The sequence below is a fragment of the Antrostomus carolinensis genome, unplaced genomic scaffold (genome assembly GCF_000700745.2).
Source record: "Antrostomus carolinensis isolate BGI_N321 unplaced genomic scaffold, ASM70074v2 scaffold20346, whole genome shotgun sequence".
NCBI classification, from domain to species: Eukaryota; Metazoa; Chordata; class Aves; order Caprimulgiformes; family Caprimulgidae; genus Antrostomus; species Antrostomus carolinensis.
In genome coordinates this window covers 16,640-37,106 of record NW_010324349.1, presented here as the reverse complement: position 1 = coordinate 37,106, position 20,467 = coordinate 16,640, and the positions used below count along the sequence as shown (strand labels likewise).

The following is a 20,467-nucleotide window of genomic DNA, read 5'->3' as shown; positions in this document are numbered from 1 at the left end:
ACAGCATTCAAACAAAATTCATCTATGTGAATAGCAGCAAAATCTGAGCTATATTATGAATATCATATCTTCAGTTCTCTGTGGCCATTTTTAAACCAGTAGAATATAAATCAATTGCATCTTGCTCATTGTCAGTTAAACATAGTTGAAATAAAGCCCAGAATATCACGGTGGCTACCAGCCAATTTCATTTTAGACCTGACAATGAAATATCATTGCATAAAAATAAAACCAGACACCCAAAATGCAGTAGCTGAAATACTTTTTTATTATTTTTCTTCAGGATGAATGTCATAATTTTATTAAGGTTCTCCTAAAAAGAAATGAGGATACATTGTTTATCTGTGGAACAAATGCATTCAACCCTTCTTGCAGGAACTACAAGGTATGTGATCTGTTTATGAGATTTCATTTATACTTTGTGTTTCTGTTGGTTTTTTTGTGACTATGCTGGCAACAGCATGAGGTTGTCATTCAACAGTGCGTCGTTTAACTCTGTAGCATTTATCCTGACTTGTTTCAGTGCTACAGAGCTCAGTGTTGTTTGGATTTCTGAGGATTGCTCGGACTGATTACCTACTTCTTTGCAACTCCTGCCCAGCAGAGTTTATTGCCACTATGCATTTCCCTCCATAGGTGCAGAGTCCTTCAGATGCCTGCTTTGGGATGTGAGCACTCCTCAGAAAGTTCCTCAGCTTGTTACTAACACCTCCTTCAAGTCGTAGATTGATGCTCTGGGGTAGCACATTTTAAATGTCTCTGTTGTACTGTTCTCAATCCCAAAGGCAGTTCTCAAGACACTTGAGGGCTTAGCACAGCAAAACCTGGGAAGATTAGTGTTGAGAACCCAGCAGATAAAGAAGCTGTGGAGATCCTATAGCATTGTGTGCTGTAAAAGTGATTGACAGAGAGAGGTACAGAGAAAGGTACAGCAGGAGAGCGATGTATTCCTCACTAGCTGGGGTTCTGCAGAGCCAAAACATTATCTAGAGCAGTGTAGTAAACTGTGCTGGTCCATGAAAACCTAAAATTAATTCCTTGACCCCAATTTCTTCCTTTGACATAGAATGTCCCCCTCATCTGCATTTTAACAAGGCCCATTTATTCAAATATTTCCCAGTATTTCCCATTTTCTCAGGTTTGCACCAGTATAATTTGATACAACCCCCAACAATGGAAGTCTCTGGAGTAGCTTTGAAATGAATTAACTTAGGCCACTGATATCCAGATTCTGCTTTTCCAGGCCCTGGAATGTCCCACAGGTTATTTATCATCCTTCTTCAGGAAAAGGAAAATGCAGCTTTGCTAATGCTGCTTCTGATAAAGTAACAATTCTCATTCATTTCATTGGTTTCAGAGTTGTTGCAAAAAATAGAGTAAAGACATTAACATGCAGGAAAATTACTTCCTTAGTGGTATTCACTGTGACTGCTGCTCTGCCTTGCTTTTCCTGCCAGGCTGCTTTACCTTTAGCCACTGTGATGGCTATAGCCTAGGAAACACAGGTGAGAAGTTCAGCATAGTCTTTTCTTTCAGTCTGTGGAGGAAGAATCTAATTTGAATAAAAATACAAGCCTGCATCATGGTTACTATGTGGTACAGGTAGATACTTTGTTAGCCATTGTGGTGGTTTGGGTGGATTCACCCTTTTTGCTTGCAGCTTTCAGCCAAACACAGCCTGCTCTATCACCCTCCCCGCCCCCCCTCACCCAGGGAGTAGGGGAGAGAATTTGGAAAGAAGGGCAAGGACTCACGGGTTGAGATAAAAACTATTTACTAATTAAAAGAAAATGATAATGATAACAACAGTGATAAGAGACTATACAAATGAGTGATACACAGTGCTCACCGCCCGCTGACCAATGCCCGGCCTGTGCCAGCTAACGATCCCGGAGCCGAGATGGTCCCGAACCGAAACCCCTGAAGACTGAGCTCAAGCGATCCCCAAGAGAATGTGCCCTGTCTTCCGGTCAACCCTGGTTAATGTACTGACATGACGTGACATGATCTGGAATATTTCATTGGCACATCCAGATGCCAGTTTTGGGTTTTGCTCCTCACTGCGCTTCCCCCTTCCAGTCCTGGTGCAGCTGTGAAGCAGCCAAACACCGTGGCCTTGAGCTGCGGCAACTAAAAACATTGGTATTTTATCAATGTTCTTCTCATGATAAGTCTGAACTGAAACACTGAAAGTAAAATACTACTCTTCTAATTACTAAAAATTAACTCTATCCTAGCAAAACCAGGACTTTCTTCTTTTCTTTATTTCTTTGCATCCCGTACCTAGTGTGCAACAAAGCTTCTCGGTCTCAGTGCTGCATTTAGTCTTCCAGCACACTTTGTCATTCTCAATGCCCTTAATATGGCCAACAAATCTCAACCACTTCCCTTGCTAGAAAGTTGTCTTTTAATACAAATACAGATTTCCTTGATTTCCTGATGTGAGGGGTATAAATGGCCCTCCTTACCCTTGCTGCAGGAGTTTCATTCTCTATGGCTTTGCAAACTGCCTACCTCTTGCTGAGCTGCAATAGTGATACCTCTGGGAGTCAGCAGAAGGTCTCTCCAACACTGCCCTGGCTTTTCCTCCATGTATTTCTGCATTATATAGGAAGAGCACTGACGATATTCCAAAAAGAAAACAGGGCTGTTTTGTGATCTGTTCCTCCACGCTGCCAAAGGCAGTCTGGGTGAGCCTGGGGTGTGGGGCTTGGTGCAGGGAAAGTTGCGCAGGACTGTAACACTCATTTCCTCTCACTATCACGCGAAATGCTTTTCAGCCCTTGAGTAAATACAACTTAACTCCCTTCAGAGGGATTTTTACAGGAAGGATACATGACAGAAAACAAATGATGACAAATCGTCCTCTGGAGGACTTGGGTGCTGTAATATACTAGCTGAAAGTTGATTGGAGTAATCAATGGTGCTGTGTGGGTTATTTCTCATGCTCTGTCAATCTGTACTGTATGTGATTTGTACAGTATGAGCTACTCAAGTTGCTTGAATATGCTAGAAAAATTCTTATTCACAAAATATGTCACATAAAAAAAGAGCTGTGCCTTTCCCCTGTAGCTCACTAAAGCCTCTTGAACTTAGTGTAAAGTTGATCTGTGTATTTGTATCATTATCACTGCCTGGGGTGAATTTATTTCCTAGGTGTTAACCTTGAGCCTCAGATTTTACAGTTCCTGCACAGATTAATTCTTGCCTGATGGTAAGAGGATTTATTCGTGACATAGACTCCACTGATACAGTAAGACTTGGAGAGCATCCTTCTGAGTATGCAAATCAAGGAAGAGAGCACCACTGTTGAGACTAGAGCAGAAGGATCTCCGGACTTTGGGGAGGAAAATGCACACACAGATAATTGTCCTAGTGTTGTTTCTTCTGACTGCTGTGGCTTGCAGTCTTTTCTGTGTATAAGAGCGCTTCTGTTAGATCACTGTTGAGGATAAATTTTGAATCCTTGCCAGAACCACAGACCACATAGCCTGCTACGGTTCAACGGGGAGCTTGTGTATAGTTAAAATATAGACTGAAGACTTTTGTAAAATGTGTCAGGGTAAGAGTGATTAGCTCCAAAAGAATGCCTGACTTATTGGACACATTTTCTTCAGACTGATTTTATTTAACACTTTATTTTTAATTCATAGTCAGAAGCACAGTTAGAGAAAGGACCTTCCTCCCTGCCCAGAAAAGGAGAAACACTGGCATAAACCTTATCCTAAATTAGAAGTTTTCTTTCTCTATCTGAGGGTCTCCCTTTCATTTTTCAGATGGATACTCTGGAGTTCCTGGGAGATGAATTCAGTGGAATGGCCAGGTGCCCCTATGATGCAAAGCATGCCAACGTTGCATTGTTCGCAGGTAAAGTGACGGAAATAAACTTCTTGCTTTCTGTCCTATAGTCCAGGCTCGCCATAGCACTGCGTCTCTTGAGTCCAGAATGCCAAAATTTAAAAAGTGGCAAAGGCAGTGGATAGTGACTAAAAATAAGAGGCATAAGGAAATGACTAGCACGGAAGCCGTCCCTTCTCTCAGAATAACTTTACTACTATAAACATGCCTGAAGCCTCAATTTCCCAGTACAATATTTCGGTATTTCCTGGATTCATGATGATATGATGCCAGACCAGTGTGAGGCACCATTTCTGGCTGCATCCGGCTTCTGCAAAAGTCAAGGAAAGTCAAGGCTTGTGTGAACTTTAATGGACAGGATGTGCTCTTTAACAACTCAAGCTTAAGTTAAGCTTCATAATAAAGGGAATTTAGGGAACATGCTGTGATATCACCTTTTCTAGATCTAGAATGAAATGTGAAGGTGATACTATTTTAAAGCAGAAAACATCTCAATGTGGTATTACCAGCTGTTGTGGACAAAGGAGATAAGTGTGTTGGTTAATAATGATTTATGCTGTATGCAGCAGAATACAGTTAACTCTGATTTCTACTACAATAGTTTAAAAAATTGAGTGCTTATTAATGGGATTAATTTGGGCCATTGACTGTGAAATGGTATTTTTTTTACCTCTCTTTATGAATTCCTAGTTAAATTGTTTCTTTATTGAACTTTTCTCAGTGTGAACACTGCTGAACTTTTCTTAGATTTTGCTATAAAATAGGTGGTAAAGATAATGTAGAAGTCAGCCGTGATAATGTCAGTCCTCTTCAGCAGCTAGAAAGCAGAGCCTGGACTCTCACGTGGAAATACTTTAGCTATTTCTGTGAAGATTTAGGAGTGTGCAAGTATATCAGCCACTCTCGACTGAGTCTGTGGCTGAAGAACTGTATTAAGCAGTAATGTGTTCGAGGTGGCATCATCTGCCTTACAAAGGAGAGATTTTGTAGCAGGTTGCAATTATTTTTTTTTTACTCTCTATAGTGTAAATAAATGCATCCTTTTGTTTCAAAAATAATGGTGGTGGTGATGGTGGTGGTATGTAATTTCTTAATTACAGTCAAAGGAATATAAGGTAAAAATTCTCTGATTGTAGCAGGTAATTCAGAAACCATGTAAAGAGAGAGAGACACCTTCAAAGAAAGTTTTATTCCATGTGTCTCAGATTCCCTATCCTTAGAGCAGTATGAATCACCTTTCAGAAGGGAGTTTCTTACTATACGGGCCAAGAAAGTGTTTATGACCAACTTAATGTAAATATTTACCTTACATGCAGCTGAAGTTTGGTAAGATGACTCCCACTCTATCTCTGAAGAAGTCTTCACATTATTTGAAAATAAAAGGAATATTTATAAAAGTCATCATACTCTTTCATTATGATTCAGAATAAATTTGGTACTGTTCAAATAAATTCTTATAGCATATACCCCGTAAATCTGCTAGCTCCAGAAAATCAGTGTTTGATATGCCATACATATTGATACCCCTGATAACTTTTCAGAGTGCAGTGAAAAGCAGTTTCAGAGCATTTTAGGGCACTAATCTAACTCGTCTGAGTCTGTTTGGTGCACTTACATGAATATGGCTCTTCTTGCAGCCTGTAGGTACTACAGCTGATATGTGTGAACTGTAATTGGTCACATGGTCTTCAGGAACTTGGCAAGAAAGAAAATAAAAGTGTGATTGTATTAACATGTGTTCAGACATGCATATCTAGACAATTCAACTTTTTATTCTATTTTAAAATTGCGTTTAGTATCTGCCTTTTTTGTAATTAGTTTTTTCTGGTTTTGCTAAGGAAAAAAGCCCATTTTTAAATAGCTGAATAATGATGGGAATTGTGGGGCTCAGAACAAAGAGTACAGTCCTGCTAATAAGAAACAGTCTGATATTTAAATCCTGAGCTGAAATTAAATGTTGTCTGTAAGTGCAATGAGGAAAGCTTGACCAATAGAAGCCTCTCTGCTTTGTCTCGGGTATGTCCTCCATGCTGGTGTCTTCAAGGCCCAGCACCCAACATAATCTCTGTCAAAGGAGATGTAGCCCATTCTGATTTTTATGTAGACACAACAGACACACAAATTGCTGTCCTCATGCCACGATACTTGTGCTCCTACCAGACATCACGTTCCAAGATGTATCTCATACATGAAAACAGCCCTGTGCAGTTGCCATGACCTGCAAACAGATTAGACAACTAATATAATTTAAAAATATTGTTGGAGCTCATGCTTTTACCTCCTGACAGTTTTGCATCTTTTAGTGGTCCTTGGGATGCCATTTTGTAGACCGTTTCTTATCACTTGTCCTCTGGTTCTTCAAGGGAGAAGAATGCATAATTCATGCAGGAAATGCCTGAAACACGCTTTACAAAAGAGACACAGATAGGCAATACTCCTCCACCTCTTTGCATCCCTGTTCCACCTGGGCTCCCTGCATACTATTTAATTTTTTGCTAGTGATCTTTGGCAGATGAGAAGTGCTCTCAAAGGGAGAAATTTGCATAAGTGTCAATTGGCTGACAGTCCCTAAGACCCTAAGACTGGGTTTGCCCTCCCAGAACTAACAGTTCTGCCGTGGCTTCCCCATGTTTATTTTGGTCACATATATAGGCAGAATTTATAAGCATTGAACCAGAGGCATGTGCAGGGAAACTGGATAGGGTAGTTCAGTATGACTTGTCTAAACTGGAGAAGAATTACTCCATAAGGTTTCTTCTCCCACAGTATCCCTCTGAGATTATCATTGTGAAAACTGGTGACTTGCTTGTTCAGTGTTCAGCCTCATTTGCCTAGCTGGATTTTTCCCTTTCAGTGTTCCTAAGGAGATTGTGATAATTTCATTTTGCCCATGTCATTTGACTAATGAGAGAAAGCAATTATATTATTTCTAATGCTCCACCCCTCTTGTTTCTTCTTTCCTTCCTCCCTAGAGGGAAAACTGTATTCTGCCACAGTGACCGACTTCCTTGCAATAGATGCAGTCATATACCGGAGCCTTGGAGACAGCCCAACTCTGCGGACAGTTAAACATGACTCAAAGTGGTTGAAAGGTATATAAACAAACAAAACAAAAAAGCGGATTCCTGACAGACCTCTCTCTCACTGCATTTCACCAGCGCTTTCTGGCAGAAAGAAGGAACTAAATTACATCTCCTTCTTACACTGGTCTGTTTCTCTCTTTCCCTCTTCTCCTGACCCCAAGTTACTGGACCTAGTAGAAACTGTGAGCATGGTAGATCAGAATATGTACCAGACAGCTTTCCAAGATGAAATCCATCAGTGTACAGCTACTGGACGTAAAGGTTGGAACTTGTAGGGCTCAGTGTGCTTGGGCTGTGTTTGAAAATACTCCTGCCCCAGGACTGTGTTAGGTAACAGTCAAGGATTCATGAAGTGTAGAGGGTTTGTTCTGTAGCATTAAGATTCATCAATGAAAATAAAATTATGGGAATATTGCACAAAGCCTTTCTTTTATGTTTCTTAGGGACTGCACAGCTGCCATTGAATTAGGCAGTTTCTGTGCTCTCAATGCCCTCATTGTTAAGAACGGTGCTGTTTAGCTTCACGTAGGCGTTATGAATAGTTAGCATTTGGAGTGATTTTAACAGTGAGCAAAGCCATAGTTTGAAGTTTTTTTCTGCACGCAGAAATGTTTTGCCAGGTGTCAACTTTAGCTGTCCCACTTTGCTCGCTGCTACCAACACTTGTGGGCAGAAACAGTTACTTGGTTTGTTATTCCCTCCACACACAGCCTGCATGCTATAAAGAGCACTGCTTGGACCCCTCAGGCATACCATTATATATTGCCTCTGTACCTTTCCTCATACACCTTGTACTACTTTGCAGTGAAGTTGCACAGATCTGTCCCCAACACTGTCAAATTGCTAGATCTGAAAACAGAGCAAGTGTGCCTAATGCGGGCATTTCATCTTTGGATGTTTATTGTGAATGTATTTGGCTTCTCTTTGCATGCTATATGCTGTACATGGTGTACATAGGATGTCTTGGTGTTTTTTTCTAGAACCATACTTTGTCCAGGCAGTGGACTATGGCAATTACATTTACTTCTTCTTCCGGGAAATAGCAGTGGAGTACAACAGCATGGGAAAGGTAAGGGCAAAAACGTTGCCTTGAATGACTTTGTCAGATTCAGGAGGAGGAAAACATATGCTATTCTTGGACCAATGTTGTTAGGAGTGACCTTCAAATGAGAACCATAAATCATGATGACAAGGTCATAATTTTGAGAAGATTCCTATCACTCAAGCCAAAAGGTTGGTTGGAGTGAAACATTGCACTGTCTTGAAACAGGGTGGTTTCTTATGGTGACGGTGGATGCTGGAATCTTTTTTCTCAAATCATAAAAAGCACAAGGCAAATCTGGTTACTTCAGCATAGTAGGTAATTGTTAAAAATGGATTCCAAAGCAGGGACATATTTTTCTTTTAAGAAATATGGATTGGAGTGCTGAGCAAACAGAGGCATGAATTTTGTGTGCTGCCATTCTGCAATGAATAATTAAAGACTTTCTGCATTTTTGCTAATTTGACAATAGCTTTCTGACTAAGCAGTCAGAAAAGCTGACCATGGTCACAAAGGTGGAGGGCAGGAATAAAAGCCCAGTGAGATTTGCATAGGTTTTAAGTGCTGAAAATACAAGTCAGAGCAGGCAGCATGGGTTGCAGGGATTGTGAATATAAAATGTGCTTTTGTTTGGGGAAATAGAAAGCTAAGCAGTCTGTATGGAAATGAGTTTTATATGGGTTGAGAACAGATCTCCTGAAGGATTTATGGCTGTATAGTAAATGCCACAGCTCTTATCTTTTATAGCACACTGTTCAAAAGCTGATTTTTTCCCTATTTCTTATTTGTCACAGATTATGGAAATGTGGAATTAAATTAGGCATCTGACTGAGTTATTCCAAATGTTTTAAAAGCAGAATTCCAACAAGGTCTTTTAGTTCAAACAAACATTTCATTTACTCCATTATTTTTGCTCTACTCCTTCCAGGTAGTTTTCCCAAGAGTGGCTCAGGTTTGCAAAAATGACATGGGAGGATCTCAGAGAGTGCTGGAAAAACAGTGGACTTCCTTTCTCAAGGCTCGTTTGAACTGCTCAGTTCCTGGTGATTCACACTTCTACTTTAACATACTGCAGGCAGTTACAGATGTTATCCATTTCAATGGCCGGGATGTTGTTTTAGCAACCTTCTCCACTCCGTATAATAGGTAATAGGCACAGTAACCTTTTACCTTCTGTGTCCCTTATGTTTTGCTTTTCACTGCAGTTTCTTTTTACTTTATGAAGATATAAGAAGTGATTTCTCTTACCATGTAATAATTATGAACTACGCACTTACTGATAGTTTGTGTTTCATTTTAAGATACTCTGGTATTGCTTGCTGCATTTTATATCTGATAATTTAGAGCAGCTTTCAGCCATTTACTATCTGGACATGTTCCTTGGAAGTACTTTTCTTTACATGGGAATAATTCAGACTTGCCACCAAGAAGTTTTGCAGCATGTAACTTGTAACTTGCAGAATGTTATTCCAGAAAGAGAATGATTTTTTTTTTCTCACAGAGAAAGGAGTGGGTCTGTCCTGTTTACATCTAAACCCCCAAGAACCACGTTAGTACCCCTTCCCTCTGTTTCATGCATCCCTACTGACTCTTGCATTTTCTCCTGGGAGAGCCAAGATCCTAAGCTGTCCTGCTTGCTGGGGAGGAGGGTCCCCAGAATATCTGTATGTCGTCGTTCTCATAGTTTTCCAAAAGCATCAGTTCACCTGCAGAGAATTTATTACCATAGCACATTATAACTTGTTTCTCTGGAAGTTATTAGAAGAGTAACTGTATCTAAGTATTGAAGTCTCCCAGAGAAGTTAAAAACAAAGTAGCATTCTAATTAAAAAACATATTGCTGTGTCACAAAGTAACAGTTGAACTGAAAAGGGAACTTTATTGCTGAAATTCATCTGTTTTTGCTGTACATACCACCTCTTGTCAAAGCCTGACCTCAGCGAGGTCATGAACAGAGCTGACTTCAAGTGGGAGTAAGCCCAGGCCTGTAATCTATAATCACTGCTTTTGACATCAAAACGATAGGAACTGCAATGGAATAATTTTGCCACCAATAGAGAATACAGGCTTAAATTAAGATGATCTCTCTGGCTTAATAAAAAAAAGTTAATAAACAGAGATTCAGTGTCAGAAAATAGTCTGTGTCTTGAGATTGTCTCAAAATTGAGATTGTCCTTCTGCTCTGCTATTATTTCCTGTGGTGTCATGAATAATACTTTTCCTTAAACCCTGCATTTTAAAAGTACTTGACATTAAAACCAAGGTATTATTTTATAGGCACCATTTTTTGCTTGACATTGAGTATGACAGGAAGCCGCATAGGCTTGGTGACACCTCACTAACAGACCTATCTCTGACACAGACACATCTCTCTCGTTTTTCCTCCACTGAGGAAAAGCTGCAACAAGTATCTTTGATCCATGGAACAAAGCTTTCCCCTACAGTGAGCTGGAAGAGATTTCCCAATCTAACTCAAGATCACCCAGAGTGGGAGCTGGTGATGGGCCATAGTCCAGTGGTTAGGAGATGACTTGGCTGTGACCCACAGTACTCCATCTGTATGGCTTTGTCACATTGTGGACCCACAAATTGCCGTCCTCAAGCATAAACAGTTGCACTCTTCTCAATGCAACAATCCCTCCATCTCTGTGGAATTATGTGTTAAGCACAGTTCTCGGCACTTTTAGTTCTGTATAGTACACTTCAAGATTTTAGGGTTGTTTCTTCTTTAGTGCTTAATTCAGCAAAGTGCAAAGTCATCTAGCTGGAGTGGGTCTTGAGGTGTCTTTTAGGGTGAGGTCCTGTGTGGAAAAAAATACCCTTGACCAACTTTTATGTTAACATGTGTGGCTGTCCCCATTTAAAACTCTTGCTATGTAGTGTCACATTAATACAGAGCTTTGAAGTTTCCTTCTGTACAAAAACACTGGAGATCAAAGTAAGACTAATACTGTCTCCCTACTTTTTTCTTTCAGTAACAAGTATTTTGAAACCTTTTAATATTAAAACAGTTATTTTCCTATCAATTTATATTTAGTTTTATTCTATTTTACAGTATTATAATTCCTACATTTCTTCTTTGGTGTATAATAACTTACTAGCTAAAAGCAGAATTTAAAGCCTCAGCTAGCTGGGTTCATGCTATTTACCTGGTAAAATCAAACAGTGAAAGTCAGACATGAATACAGTAGTTCATGTGTAAAAAAATGAAAGGGGAATAGGTGAATAATTCATGCTTCCAAGTTACTGACCATTGGAAACCCCTAAAACTTTCAGAAAGTATGTAGGTAAGGATATAATTATGTTTAGACAGTGCTATCTTGCAGTTACATGCAAATAATAAAAAAGTTGAAATTTACAACTTTATGATCTAAAAATAAAACTGAATTTGCTTCTATAAGCTCTTTATACCTCATTCAGTTAAGCAGATTCCTGAGCATAGTTAACTCCTTTCTGTTGGGAAAAATTGGTGAAGATCAGGCTGTGGGAGGATGGAGTAATAACATGTAAATGCCAGGTCACTGTTATATTGCAGCACACTCCCAGTTTGAGCAGCACCAACTTCTGAACTATCTGCAATGTATTTCTGAGGCATGACAGGGACTGTGAGAGATGCTGTGGCTTACAAGAACTTAAATTTCCAAATAACAGGCTCTGAATGAGACTGGCTATTACTCCTCATGCATCACCAGTGGTACACAGAGTTTCACAGATACTTTCCCTTGTTCAGGATTGTTGTAGTTACTTCTTTCTATAGAATTTGAAACAAATTGTGCAGGCAGGAACTGTCTGCTGATTGGTACTTTCAGGCTTTTCCATGGGGCTGGCTTTTCCTGCCAATACTCAGAGGTTACAGAGTTCAGGATTGAGTAGCCTGTGACAGGAAGACTTCTATACAGCATGTTTTTCATTCAGGATTTTATGCATAATTGCAGAATGAGTAACAATTTCTGGGAAATGTCACTTTGCAGCATCCCTGGCTCTGCAGTCTGTGCCTATGACATGCTTGACATTGCCAATGTATTTACTGGGCGATTCAAAGAACAGAAGTCTCCAGATTCCACATGGACACCAGTTCCTGACGAACGAGTACCCAAGCCCAGGTACGTTTCGTGTGTAGTGATATTGTTCTGTTCCTGCATGCAGCACAGATTTGGCAGTTTGAACAGCCTTGTAAGGTGCAGATGCAATTGAAGATGCATGTTGTAACAGTAAAATAGGAGTTGAGTTGCATTTGGATCTAAGGTATGCAAGTGAGAAGTTTTCCACTTAAACAAGATTTGTGTAACTTAAATCAGGCCAGTGTCAGCTCTGCTTGGTCAAAATCATCTATCACTTAAGAGTGGTATGAGTTACACACCTGTTGCAAATAGGATCAGTAATGGACATATCTCATTACAAATCCTGCACCAGTTCTACAGTTTGCAGTTTTAGAGTTAACATGCAATTTACATGCCACAAAGGATGCATCATGGGGAGAAAAAAACAGCATTCCATCAAAATGGAATCACAGAATTGCCTCAACTGGAAAAGACCTATAAGATCCTCACGTCCAGTCATTAACCTAACACTGACAAGTCCCCTAAACCATGACTAAACCATGTCCCTAGGCGCTATGTCTAGATGACACTTAAATACCTCCAGGGATGGGGACTCCACTTCTCTGGGAAACCTGTTCCAATACCTGACAACCCTTTCAGTAATTCTTCCTAATGTCCAATCTAAACTTGCCTTGGTGCAACTTGAGGCCATTTCCTCTCATCCTATCACTTGTTATTTGGGAGAAGAGAACGCCCCCCACCTCTCTACACCCTCCTTTCAGGTAGTTGTAGAGAGCAGTAAGGTCTCCTTTCAGCCTCCTTTTCTCAAATCTAAACAACCCCAGTTCCCTCAACCACTCCTCATAAGACTTGTGCTCCAGGCTCTTCACCAGCTCCGTTGCCCTTCTCTGGACACACTCCAGCACCTCAATGTCCTTCTTGTAGTGAGGGACCCAAAACTGAACACAGTACTTGTGGTGCAGCCCAACCAGTGCCGAGTACAGGGGTAGGATGACTCCCCCAGTCCTACTGGCCAGACTTCCTGATGGATGCCATTGGCCTTCTTGGCCACCTGGTCACACTGCTGACTCATGTTCAGCTGCCTATCAATCAACACCCCCAGATCCATTTCTGCTGAGCAGCTCTCCAGCCGCTACTCCCCAAACCTGTAGCACTGCTGAGGGTTGTTGTGGCCAAAGTGCAGAACCCAGCATTTGGCCTTATTGAAACTCTTGCAATTGGCCCTGGCCCATTGATCTAGTCTGTCCAGATCCCTCTGCAGAGCTTCCCTACTCTCAAGCAGGTCAACACTTCCACCCAGCTTGGAGTCGTCCACAATCTTACTGAGGGTGCATTCGATCTCCTTGTCCAGATCACTGCTAAAGATGTTTAACAAGAGTGGCCCCAGTACTGAGCCCTGGGGAACACCACTCATGACAGGCCACCAGCTGAATTTAACTTCATTCACCACCACTCTTTGGGCCTGGCCGTACAGCCATTTTTTTACCCAGTAAAGTATATGCCCATCCAAGCATATGATCCTACTTTATAGTGAGCAGCCAGTGAGCAGTGAGCAGCCAGTTTCTCCAGGAAAATGCTGTGGGAAACAGTTTCAAAGGCTTTACTAATAGTCCAGATAGACAATATCCACAGCCTTTTCTTCATCCACTGAGTGGGTGACCATGTTGTAGAAGGAGATCAGGTTGGTCAAGCAGGACCTGCCTTTCATAAACCCATTCTGACTGGACCTGATCATTTGTTTCTCCTTGTATGTACTGTGTAATGACACTCAAGATGACCTGCTCCATCAGCTTCCCCTGCACCAAAGTCAAACTGACAGGCCTGTAGTTTCCTGGATCCTCCTTCCAGCCCTTCTGTAGATGGCTGTCACAATGGCTAACTTCCAGTCAGCTGGGACGTCCCCAGTCAGCCAGGACTACTGAAAAATGATGGAAGGTGGCTTGATGAGCACCTCCACCAGCTCTCTCATAACTCCGGGTGGATTCCATCTGGTCCCATAGACTTGTGCACATCTATGTGGTGCAGCAGGTCACTGACCATCTCTTCCTGGAATGCACAGGGATCACTCTGATCCCAGTCCTTGTCTTTTAGCTCAGGGGGCTGGGTTCCCAGAATAGAACTGGTTCTATTACTGAAGACTGAGGCAGACAGCATTGAGTACCTCAGCCTTTTCCTCATTCAGTTTACCTCATTCCTCCTATGAGTTATTTTCCCTGCTTCCTCTTTTCTCCTGTTTGCATGTGGCTCCTCTATTACATTCTCTTTGTATTTCCTACAAGCACCTGTTTTGTACAAGTTGCTGTTGACAGCCACTTGTTAACTCATTTACACCAGTGACATTTTGCTCTGAGAAAATGATGTGAATGTAGATAAAGCAAATTCATTTATCTCAGTCAAACTCTACCACTTTAACGTGCGTTTTACATTGCCTGTGATATCTTGCATAACTTCATAAGAAAAACACATCCGAAGCTCTGTGGTGGCAGCTTAGCTTCTACCTAAATCCAAAGTTGTCCCATCATGTTTTGGAGTTGCCAAGTATAGTATTCGCGTGCTGTCTTTATTCCAAGGTGGTCACTCAAGAGAAGAGCCTGGAGGTAACTGGAAAATCTGGTAAATTCTGTGTCTGTTTTCAGTCTGAGCCTTAGTAAGGCACCTGCTAGCACTGTTGCTGTATTTTCTTTTCCTTTTTGAAGTGTTTAAACAACTCATTGACATGGTGCGCCACCTTGTTAGTGCCAGGCTGCATGAGGGCTCCAAGGTTGTTTGTTTGGAACTTACTCAGATAACGAGTACTGTCAAGGAATGAGAAAAGGAGAAAGAGAAATCTTCTCTTTCAGTAGGAAGGAAGAAGAGAAAATTCCATCGTGATTTTGTGGGATAAACCAATAGCAGGCCAACAGTTACAATGAAGGTAATACTGCTCCTTCTACATCAGCAGGAGATAACATGAACTGAATTGGTAATCACTGTTTCATGTAACATTTGGCCATCAATCTGCTTAACAGAAATAAACATTACTTCTAGCTCATGTTGAAATGCATGAGAGGCACAAGACACCTCTGAAATAAGGTCATTTTTGTTTGGGTATGTCAGTATGGTGCAGAAACATTAGTGCTTCTATTGATCCTAACATTTCTCAGAAACATACCAGAGCCTTTCCGGGTCTTCGCTTCCCTTTTTGGCTGAGGTAAACAGCAGAGTTTACTCAGTTTTATGTTTACTTGATTAAACCAGTTTTGAGATTAAAACAGGATTAATCCAATCATGTGATTAGAAATTATGAGGAAATAGACCTCCAAATTAGATATACAGAAACCCTAGGCATCACGGTGCCAGAAGGCTGCTCCTTAGAGTTCTCTGGGAATGTCACCTCATGAATCAGTGCCCTTGCAAGGACGTAGGAGAGACTGGCGGTGTCCTTGGTTTCTCCTTCTCTCTCTCTATTGCTAATTCTATATGCAGTTACAAGAAAACCAAAATATTTTGGAGACAAAGAGGAAGATCCCAGTCTCTGCATGCAGCTCTATGGGCCCAGACTCATTGACCCAGCTAGTGTTCTCCAGTCCTGTGCTACCTTCCTAGATAATGTCTAGTTACCTAAGGTTTGAATAAGTATTTAAATCTGAGCAACAGATAGGATGGGGCCAGCACTATATTTTTTTAAGATGGCATTACTCTGTTGATGTCAGTGGCTCTACCCACATCAGAGCAGATGAAAATTGGACACTAACACGTGTTTATGAGTGGGTGGTCCATCTTTCATTTTACTGTCTCATAGTGGCTCAAAGGCTTGAAGAATCATGATGCTCTAGGAAATGGGATCAAATGGACCTTTTTTTGGAGGCAAAATATTAATAACAGGCAGAGCATTTTGCTGCTTCCTGTGTCGAGGTGACCTGTCCAAGCAGGAAGGTTAAGTTATTGCTGATAAACAGGGTAGATTTTAGAAATAGGGTGAGCAGATTTGCATTTAAGTTGTTGAAGAATTATTAGGTAACATTTCAGTGAAAGTCTTCAATGTGCTACCATACTTAAATAACTCATCCAAATTGAAAGGTAAAACCAATGTTTGCATGGATCCTTGCTGGGTTGTCTTCTCCTATAGTCCGCTTACTACCAGACAAGACTGAAAGCGGCATTCTTTCACACATGCTAAGAAAATTAACTTCTTTCTGTATGTTCAGGACTGCTCTTATTCCAGGAAAGAGCAGTCAAATAGGCAAGTTACAGATCAGAAAACACCTGCGCCCAGTGGGAAGCATCAAGCCAAATGCACACATGTAGTGATTAGTGTGAGTGGACAAATTGTGTGTCACACTTGCTGAAGAAATGTCTCTGTGCTTTTAGGTGACATGTTAAATCCTTTGACAGGAGCATAGAGCAGGATTTTAGGCTTCTGCTGACAGGCTGAACAAGTCCACCAGACTTCTCAATCCTCCATTTAAACTCTTATAATGTACATCAGATTTCACTGAGGGCCTCATTACAAAAGGAGATTTGCACTACGCATCAAATAGATGTTCTGGCTTTACACTTTTGTTTTATTTAGACCCGGTTGCTGTGCTGGCTCTGCATCATTAGAAAAATACGTAACTTCTAATGAGTTCCCAGATGATACTCTAAACTTCATCAAAACACATCCCCTGATGGATGAGGCTGTACCTTCCATTGTCAATCGACCCTGGTTCCTGAGAACGATGGTCAGGTACGTATCTCCAAGTGACCTTTTCTCATCATCGTAGCTGTCAAGTTGGGCTAATAGTTTTGCTTGGAATACTCACAAACTCTGTAAACATCCTCAGTGTGCTAGGCATTAATCCTGCTAGGAATGATGGCAGCACTGAGCAGATACCGCAGAACTCCCTGAGCAGCTTTCAAGATAGGAAAAAACCTCAGTCCTTTCCAACGACGCTGTGCTGAAATGGGATCTTGGAGGAAATGCTGTGCAGGGAAGGTTGACCCACCTGTTGGCTTATGGGTCAGTGTTTGAGACAGATCTGTAGAAAATCTGGGCAATGATAGCAGACAGCTCAGGGATATGCACACAGGATACAAACATGCCTGCCAGGATACGTTCACAGGATATGAAGATATCTGTCGGGATATGTACTGCTATGTTTTAATGTTTACGGAAGTGTACAGGCAGAAGTAATCACATAGTCTGTATCCTTTCTATGGCAACAAGAGAAAAGTAATAATGGAGAGATTTGAACAAAGACTCATAAATCGACAAGCCTCAAATACACCATCCCCTTTCTGTCAAAATACATTCCCACTCTCTGCTGTGGGCGCTGTACTGCTTGTCTACCCTCTGGTTGTGAGCAGAATAGTGTCACTAACTTTTGCTGTATTTTCCTCTCTTCCTTCATACAAGGGTAGAGTTTTATGCAGTGATTAGCTCTGGAAGGGTCTGACTTACAGAGTTGTAGGAGTTGGAAGGGACCTCAGGAGATCATCTAGTCCAACCTTCCTGCCAAAGCAGGTTCCCTACAACAGGTTACACAGGAAAGCATCCAGGCAAGTTTTTAATATCTCCAGAGATGGAGACTGCACAACCTGTCTGGGCAGCCTGTTCCAGTGCTCCAACACCCTTAGAGTAAAGAAGTTTTTCCTGAAGTTTGTATGGAACTTTTGGTGTTCCAGTTGTTGCCCATTGCCCCTTGTCCTGTCACCAGATAATACCAAAAAGAGCCCAGTCCCATCCATTTGGTCCCCTCACTTCAGGTATTTATAGACATCGATAAGATCCTCTCTCAGACTTCTCTTCTCCAGGCTGAAGAGTCCCAGCTCTCTCAGCCTCTTCTTGTACTGGAGGTGCTCCAGGCCCCTCATCATCTTTGTGGCCCTCCGCTGGACTCTCTCTAGAAGATCCCTGTCCCTCTTGAACTGAGGAGCCCAGAACTGGACACAGTGTTCCAGATGTGGCCTCTCCAGGTTTTAGTAATGTATCATCTGTCAGGATTTTGTGTCAGATTTCTGTACCTCCAACTAAAGATGAGAGCAGCAAACTCTGCAGAGTGCTTTCCTTTCGTTGCCAGCACCGGACAGCTGGTACCAAATGACCAGTACTCGTTTTCAATAAATTGTGTCATACCAAGATTCAATATCATCTCAGCAGTGAATTTTCTTAGTGACAGTTATGTGATTACTTTTAGTGAGGTTAAGTGGTGTTTAGCATCTCACGATTGCATTCCCACCGAAAGGTTGAATGTAGATTAGTTAACATTATTGCTGCTTTTAATGTGACAGAGCTTGAAACTAATAAAAAATTTCACTGTGCCGATTGTCTTTCCCTGCCTGAAGAAGTCACCAGGCTAGTACTTTGGTTTTGATTGGAAGGAATAGGCTAAATGGCCTCACACTCTTAGCACCCTTTCAGCTTTCTGCAAACACTTCTGCTAGCTGTTGGACATACAGATGTGCAGACAAACACATGAAAATTCCCCACCATTTGAGGAGCCAAACTGGTACAGTCTGTGTTGACTTTTAGGGTTATTGAGCTAGGAAAAGCATTTAGATATGTTATATTGTTGCTAAAAGGCTACCACACAGTTATCTGAAGTGGAAAAAATGATAAAATAAATGACAATCTAATCTCAAGTGATGCAAAATCCTGTATTGTTATTCTAGATACCGCCTGACCAAAATTGCTGTGGACTCTGCTGCTGGGCCGTATCAGAACTACACCGTGGTTTTCTTGGGATCAGAAAAGGGAATCATCCTGAAGTTCTTGGCACGGACAGGAAACAGTGGTTTCCTAAATGATAGCCTTTTCCTGGAGGAGATGAACGTTTACAATCCTGAAAAGTGTGTATCTAATTCTTTGTGCTCATGTACGGGCAACTTTGAACTTCTGATTTCCCAGAGAGTAGGTTGTCCCATGAAAAGGGAAGTGGTTTGAGAAGCCAAGTTTTTTCAGTAATTTTAAATTCTTTGAGGAGGGGATGTCTGCTTATCAATTTCTACATTACAGTAAGATATTTTTTATGCAGAATGTGAAGAAGATAGTCCATCTTATGCAGCAGTTGATGGATGATTAAAAGTTAAATTCTGCAAAGGAAAATTAATTCTCTAATCATTTTAAAAACCTGATTCCTCTCCAAATAACTCAATAACCAGCAAGCTGCTCTCCAAGGGAAATTTCCCGCATTTCAGCCTTCCCAAATATGCCTCAGGGGGCTTTCAAGTGGGCCATAATCATGCAGAAATTTCAGCCACTTTGAGTGCTGGAGAAGAATAAACACAAAAAATGAAGGGCCCTCAGAAAGCTTGTCTGGTGTGCTGTCTCTCTCCACTTCTTATTCCCCTGACTCATGCATTTTTAATTCTCGCTTATGTGTCTTATCAGTGGTTTTAGTGGCTATTGTGTGTTCTTTTTCCTCGACTTGTTCAATTCTACCTTTCTCAGGATTTTTTTGTGGGAGGTTTTCTGGTGGGGTTTTTTTTTCAGCTTTGGGAATCATTAAGTCTTCACCTGGTTTCCCAGTAGAACTTATTTATAACCTTATCTCACATTTTTTCAAAACAGGTGCAGCTATGATGGTGTGGAGGACAAGCGGATAGTGGGCATGCAGCTTGACAAGCCCAGCAGCGCCCTGTATGTTGCCTTCTCCACCTGTGTCATCAAGGTTCCCCTGGGACGTTGTGAGCGTCACGGCAAATGCAAAAAGTATGTGCTTTCTAGTGGCTGTCAGCAGCCCGCACACCAGGCGTTGGGAAAGCAGGAGCACTCATGAATGCCATTTTGTGCTCTTCTTTCTCGAGGGCCTGCATAGCGTCCAGAGACCCCTACTGTGGATGGGTGAAGGAGAGCGGGGCGTGCATGCAGCTGGTCCTTGGCTCCAAGTGAGTAAGGGCTCTGGCTTGATGGGCAGTGAAGTTCTGACAGTGGCACCGCTCGGTCCTGGGCAGAGCTATTTGAAACATGGGGCTCTTAGGGAAGTAAAAATGTGGGAAGTGTTTGTTTCTACTTTATTTGCATTCACCTGTGAAATGTCTCACAAATTTTTTTGATGTGAACTCTCAGCTGATTGGTAGCTGCTGAAAGAGCAGGAAGAAGAAAACGAAAGAACTGTACTAAGGTCTGTGTGTTAATGAAAAGAGGGAACTGGATGGGTATGTCTGGACCAGCCCACACTAGAGCCATCACAGCTGATTAAAGAGGCAATAGAATCCAAATCAAATTACTGAACCAATTTGTCCACTGAAAACAAAACCAGTCCTTCTAATTTACTGTGCATTAGTAAGAGGAGTCACAGAGCACAGTAAGAGCTTAAAGCGGATTCAAAGAAGTGCTGGATCTTCCCTTGCTTAACAGTAGAATTTAATTACTTTATAATAGTAAAGGTCTGTGAAGGTTTGTTTAAATGTGTTTACTGAAGCCTCTTTGCAGGGAGCAGACCTACTTCAGATCTCTCATT

The 20,467-nt window shown here is 41.4% G+C and overlaps 1 protein-coding gene across 1 annotated transcript in view; it reads left to right on the top strand.

Annotated features, from left to right (window-relative positions):
• Positions 1–20,467, top strand: part of LOC104527255 (semaphorin-6A) — a gene marked incomplete at its 3' end in the record, with an annotated part of 42,065 nt that overhangs the window by 11,060 nt on the left and 10,538 nt on the right. The window contains exons 5-14 of the mRNA XM_010170924.2: positions 284–385; positions 3,777–3,867; positions 6,831–6,950; positions 7,922–8,010; positions 8,912–9,129; positions 11,955–12,086; positions 16,597–16,752; positions 18,678–18,854; positions 19,576–19,716; positions 19,812–19,892. Of these exons, the coding sequence (XP_010169226.1) occupies positions 284–385; positions 3,777–3,867; positions 6,831–6,950; positions 7,922–8,010; positions 8,912–9,129; positions 11,955–12,086; positions 16,597–16,752; positions 18,678–18,854; positions 19,576–19,716; positions 19,812–19,892 (1,307 nt within the window). The remainder of the gene's footprint in view (positions 1–283; positions 386–3,776; positions 3,868–6,830; positions 6,951–7,921; positions 8,011–8,911; positions 9,130–11,954; positions 12,087–16,596; positions 16,753–18,677; positions 18,855–19,575; positions 19,717–19,811; positions 19,893–20,467) is intronic.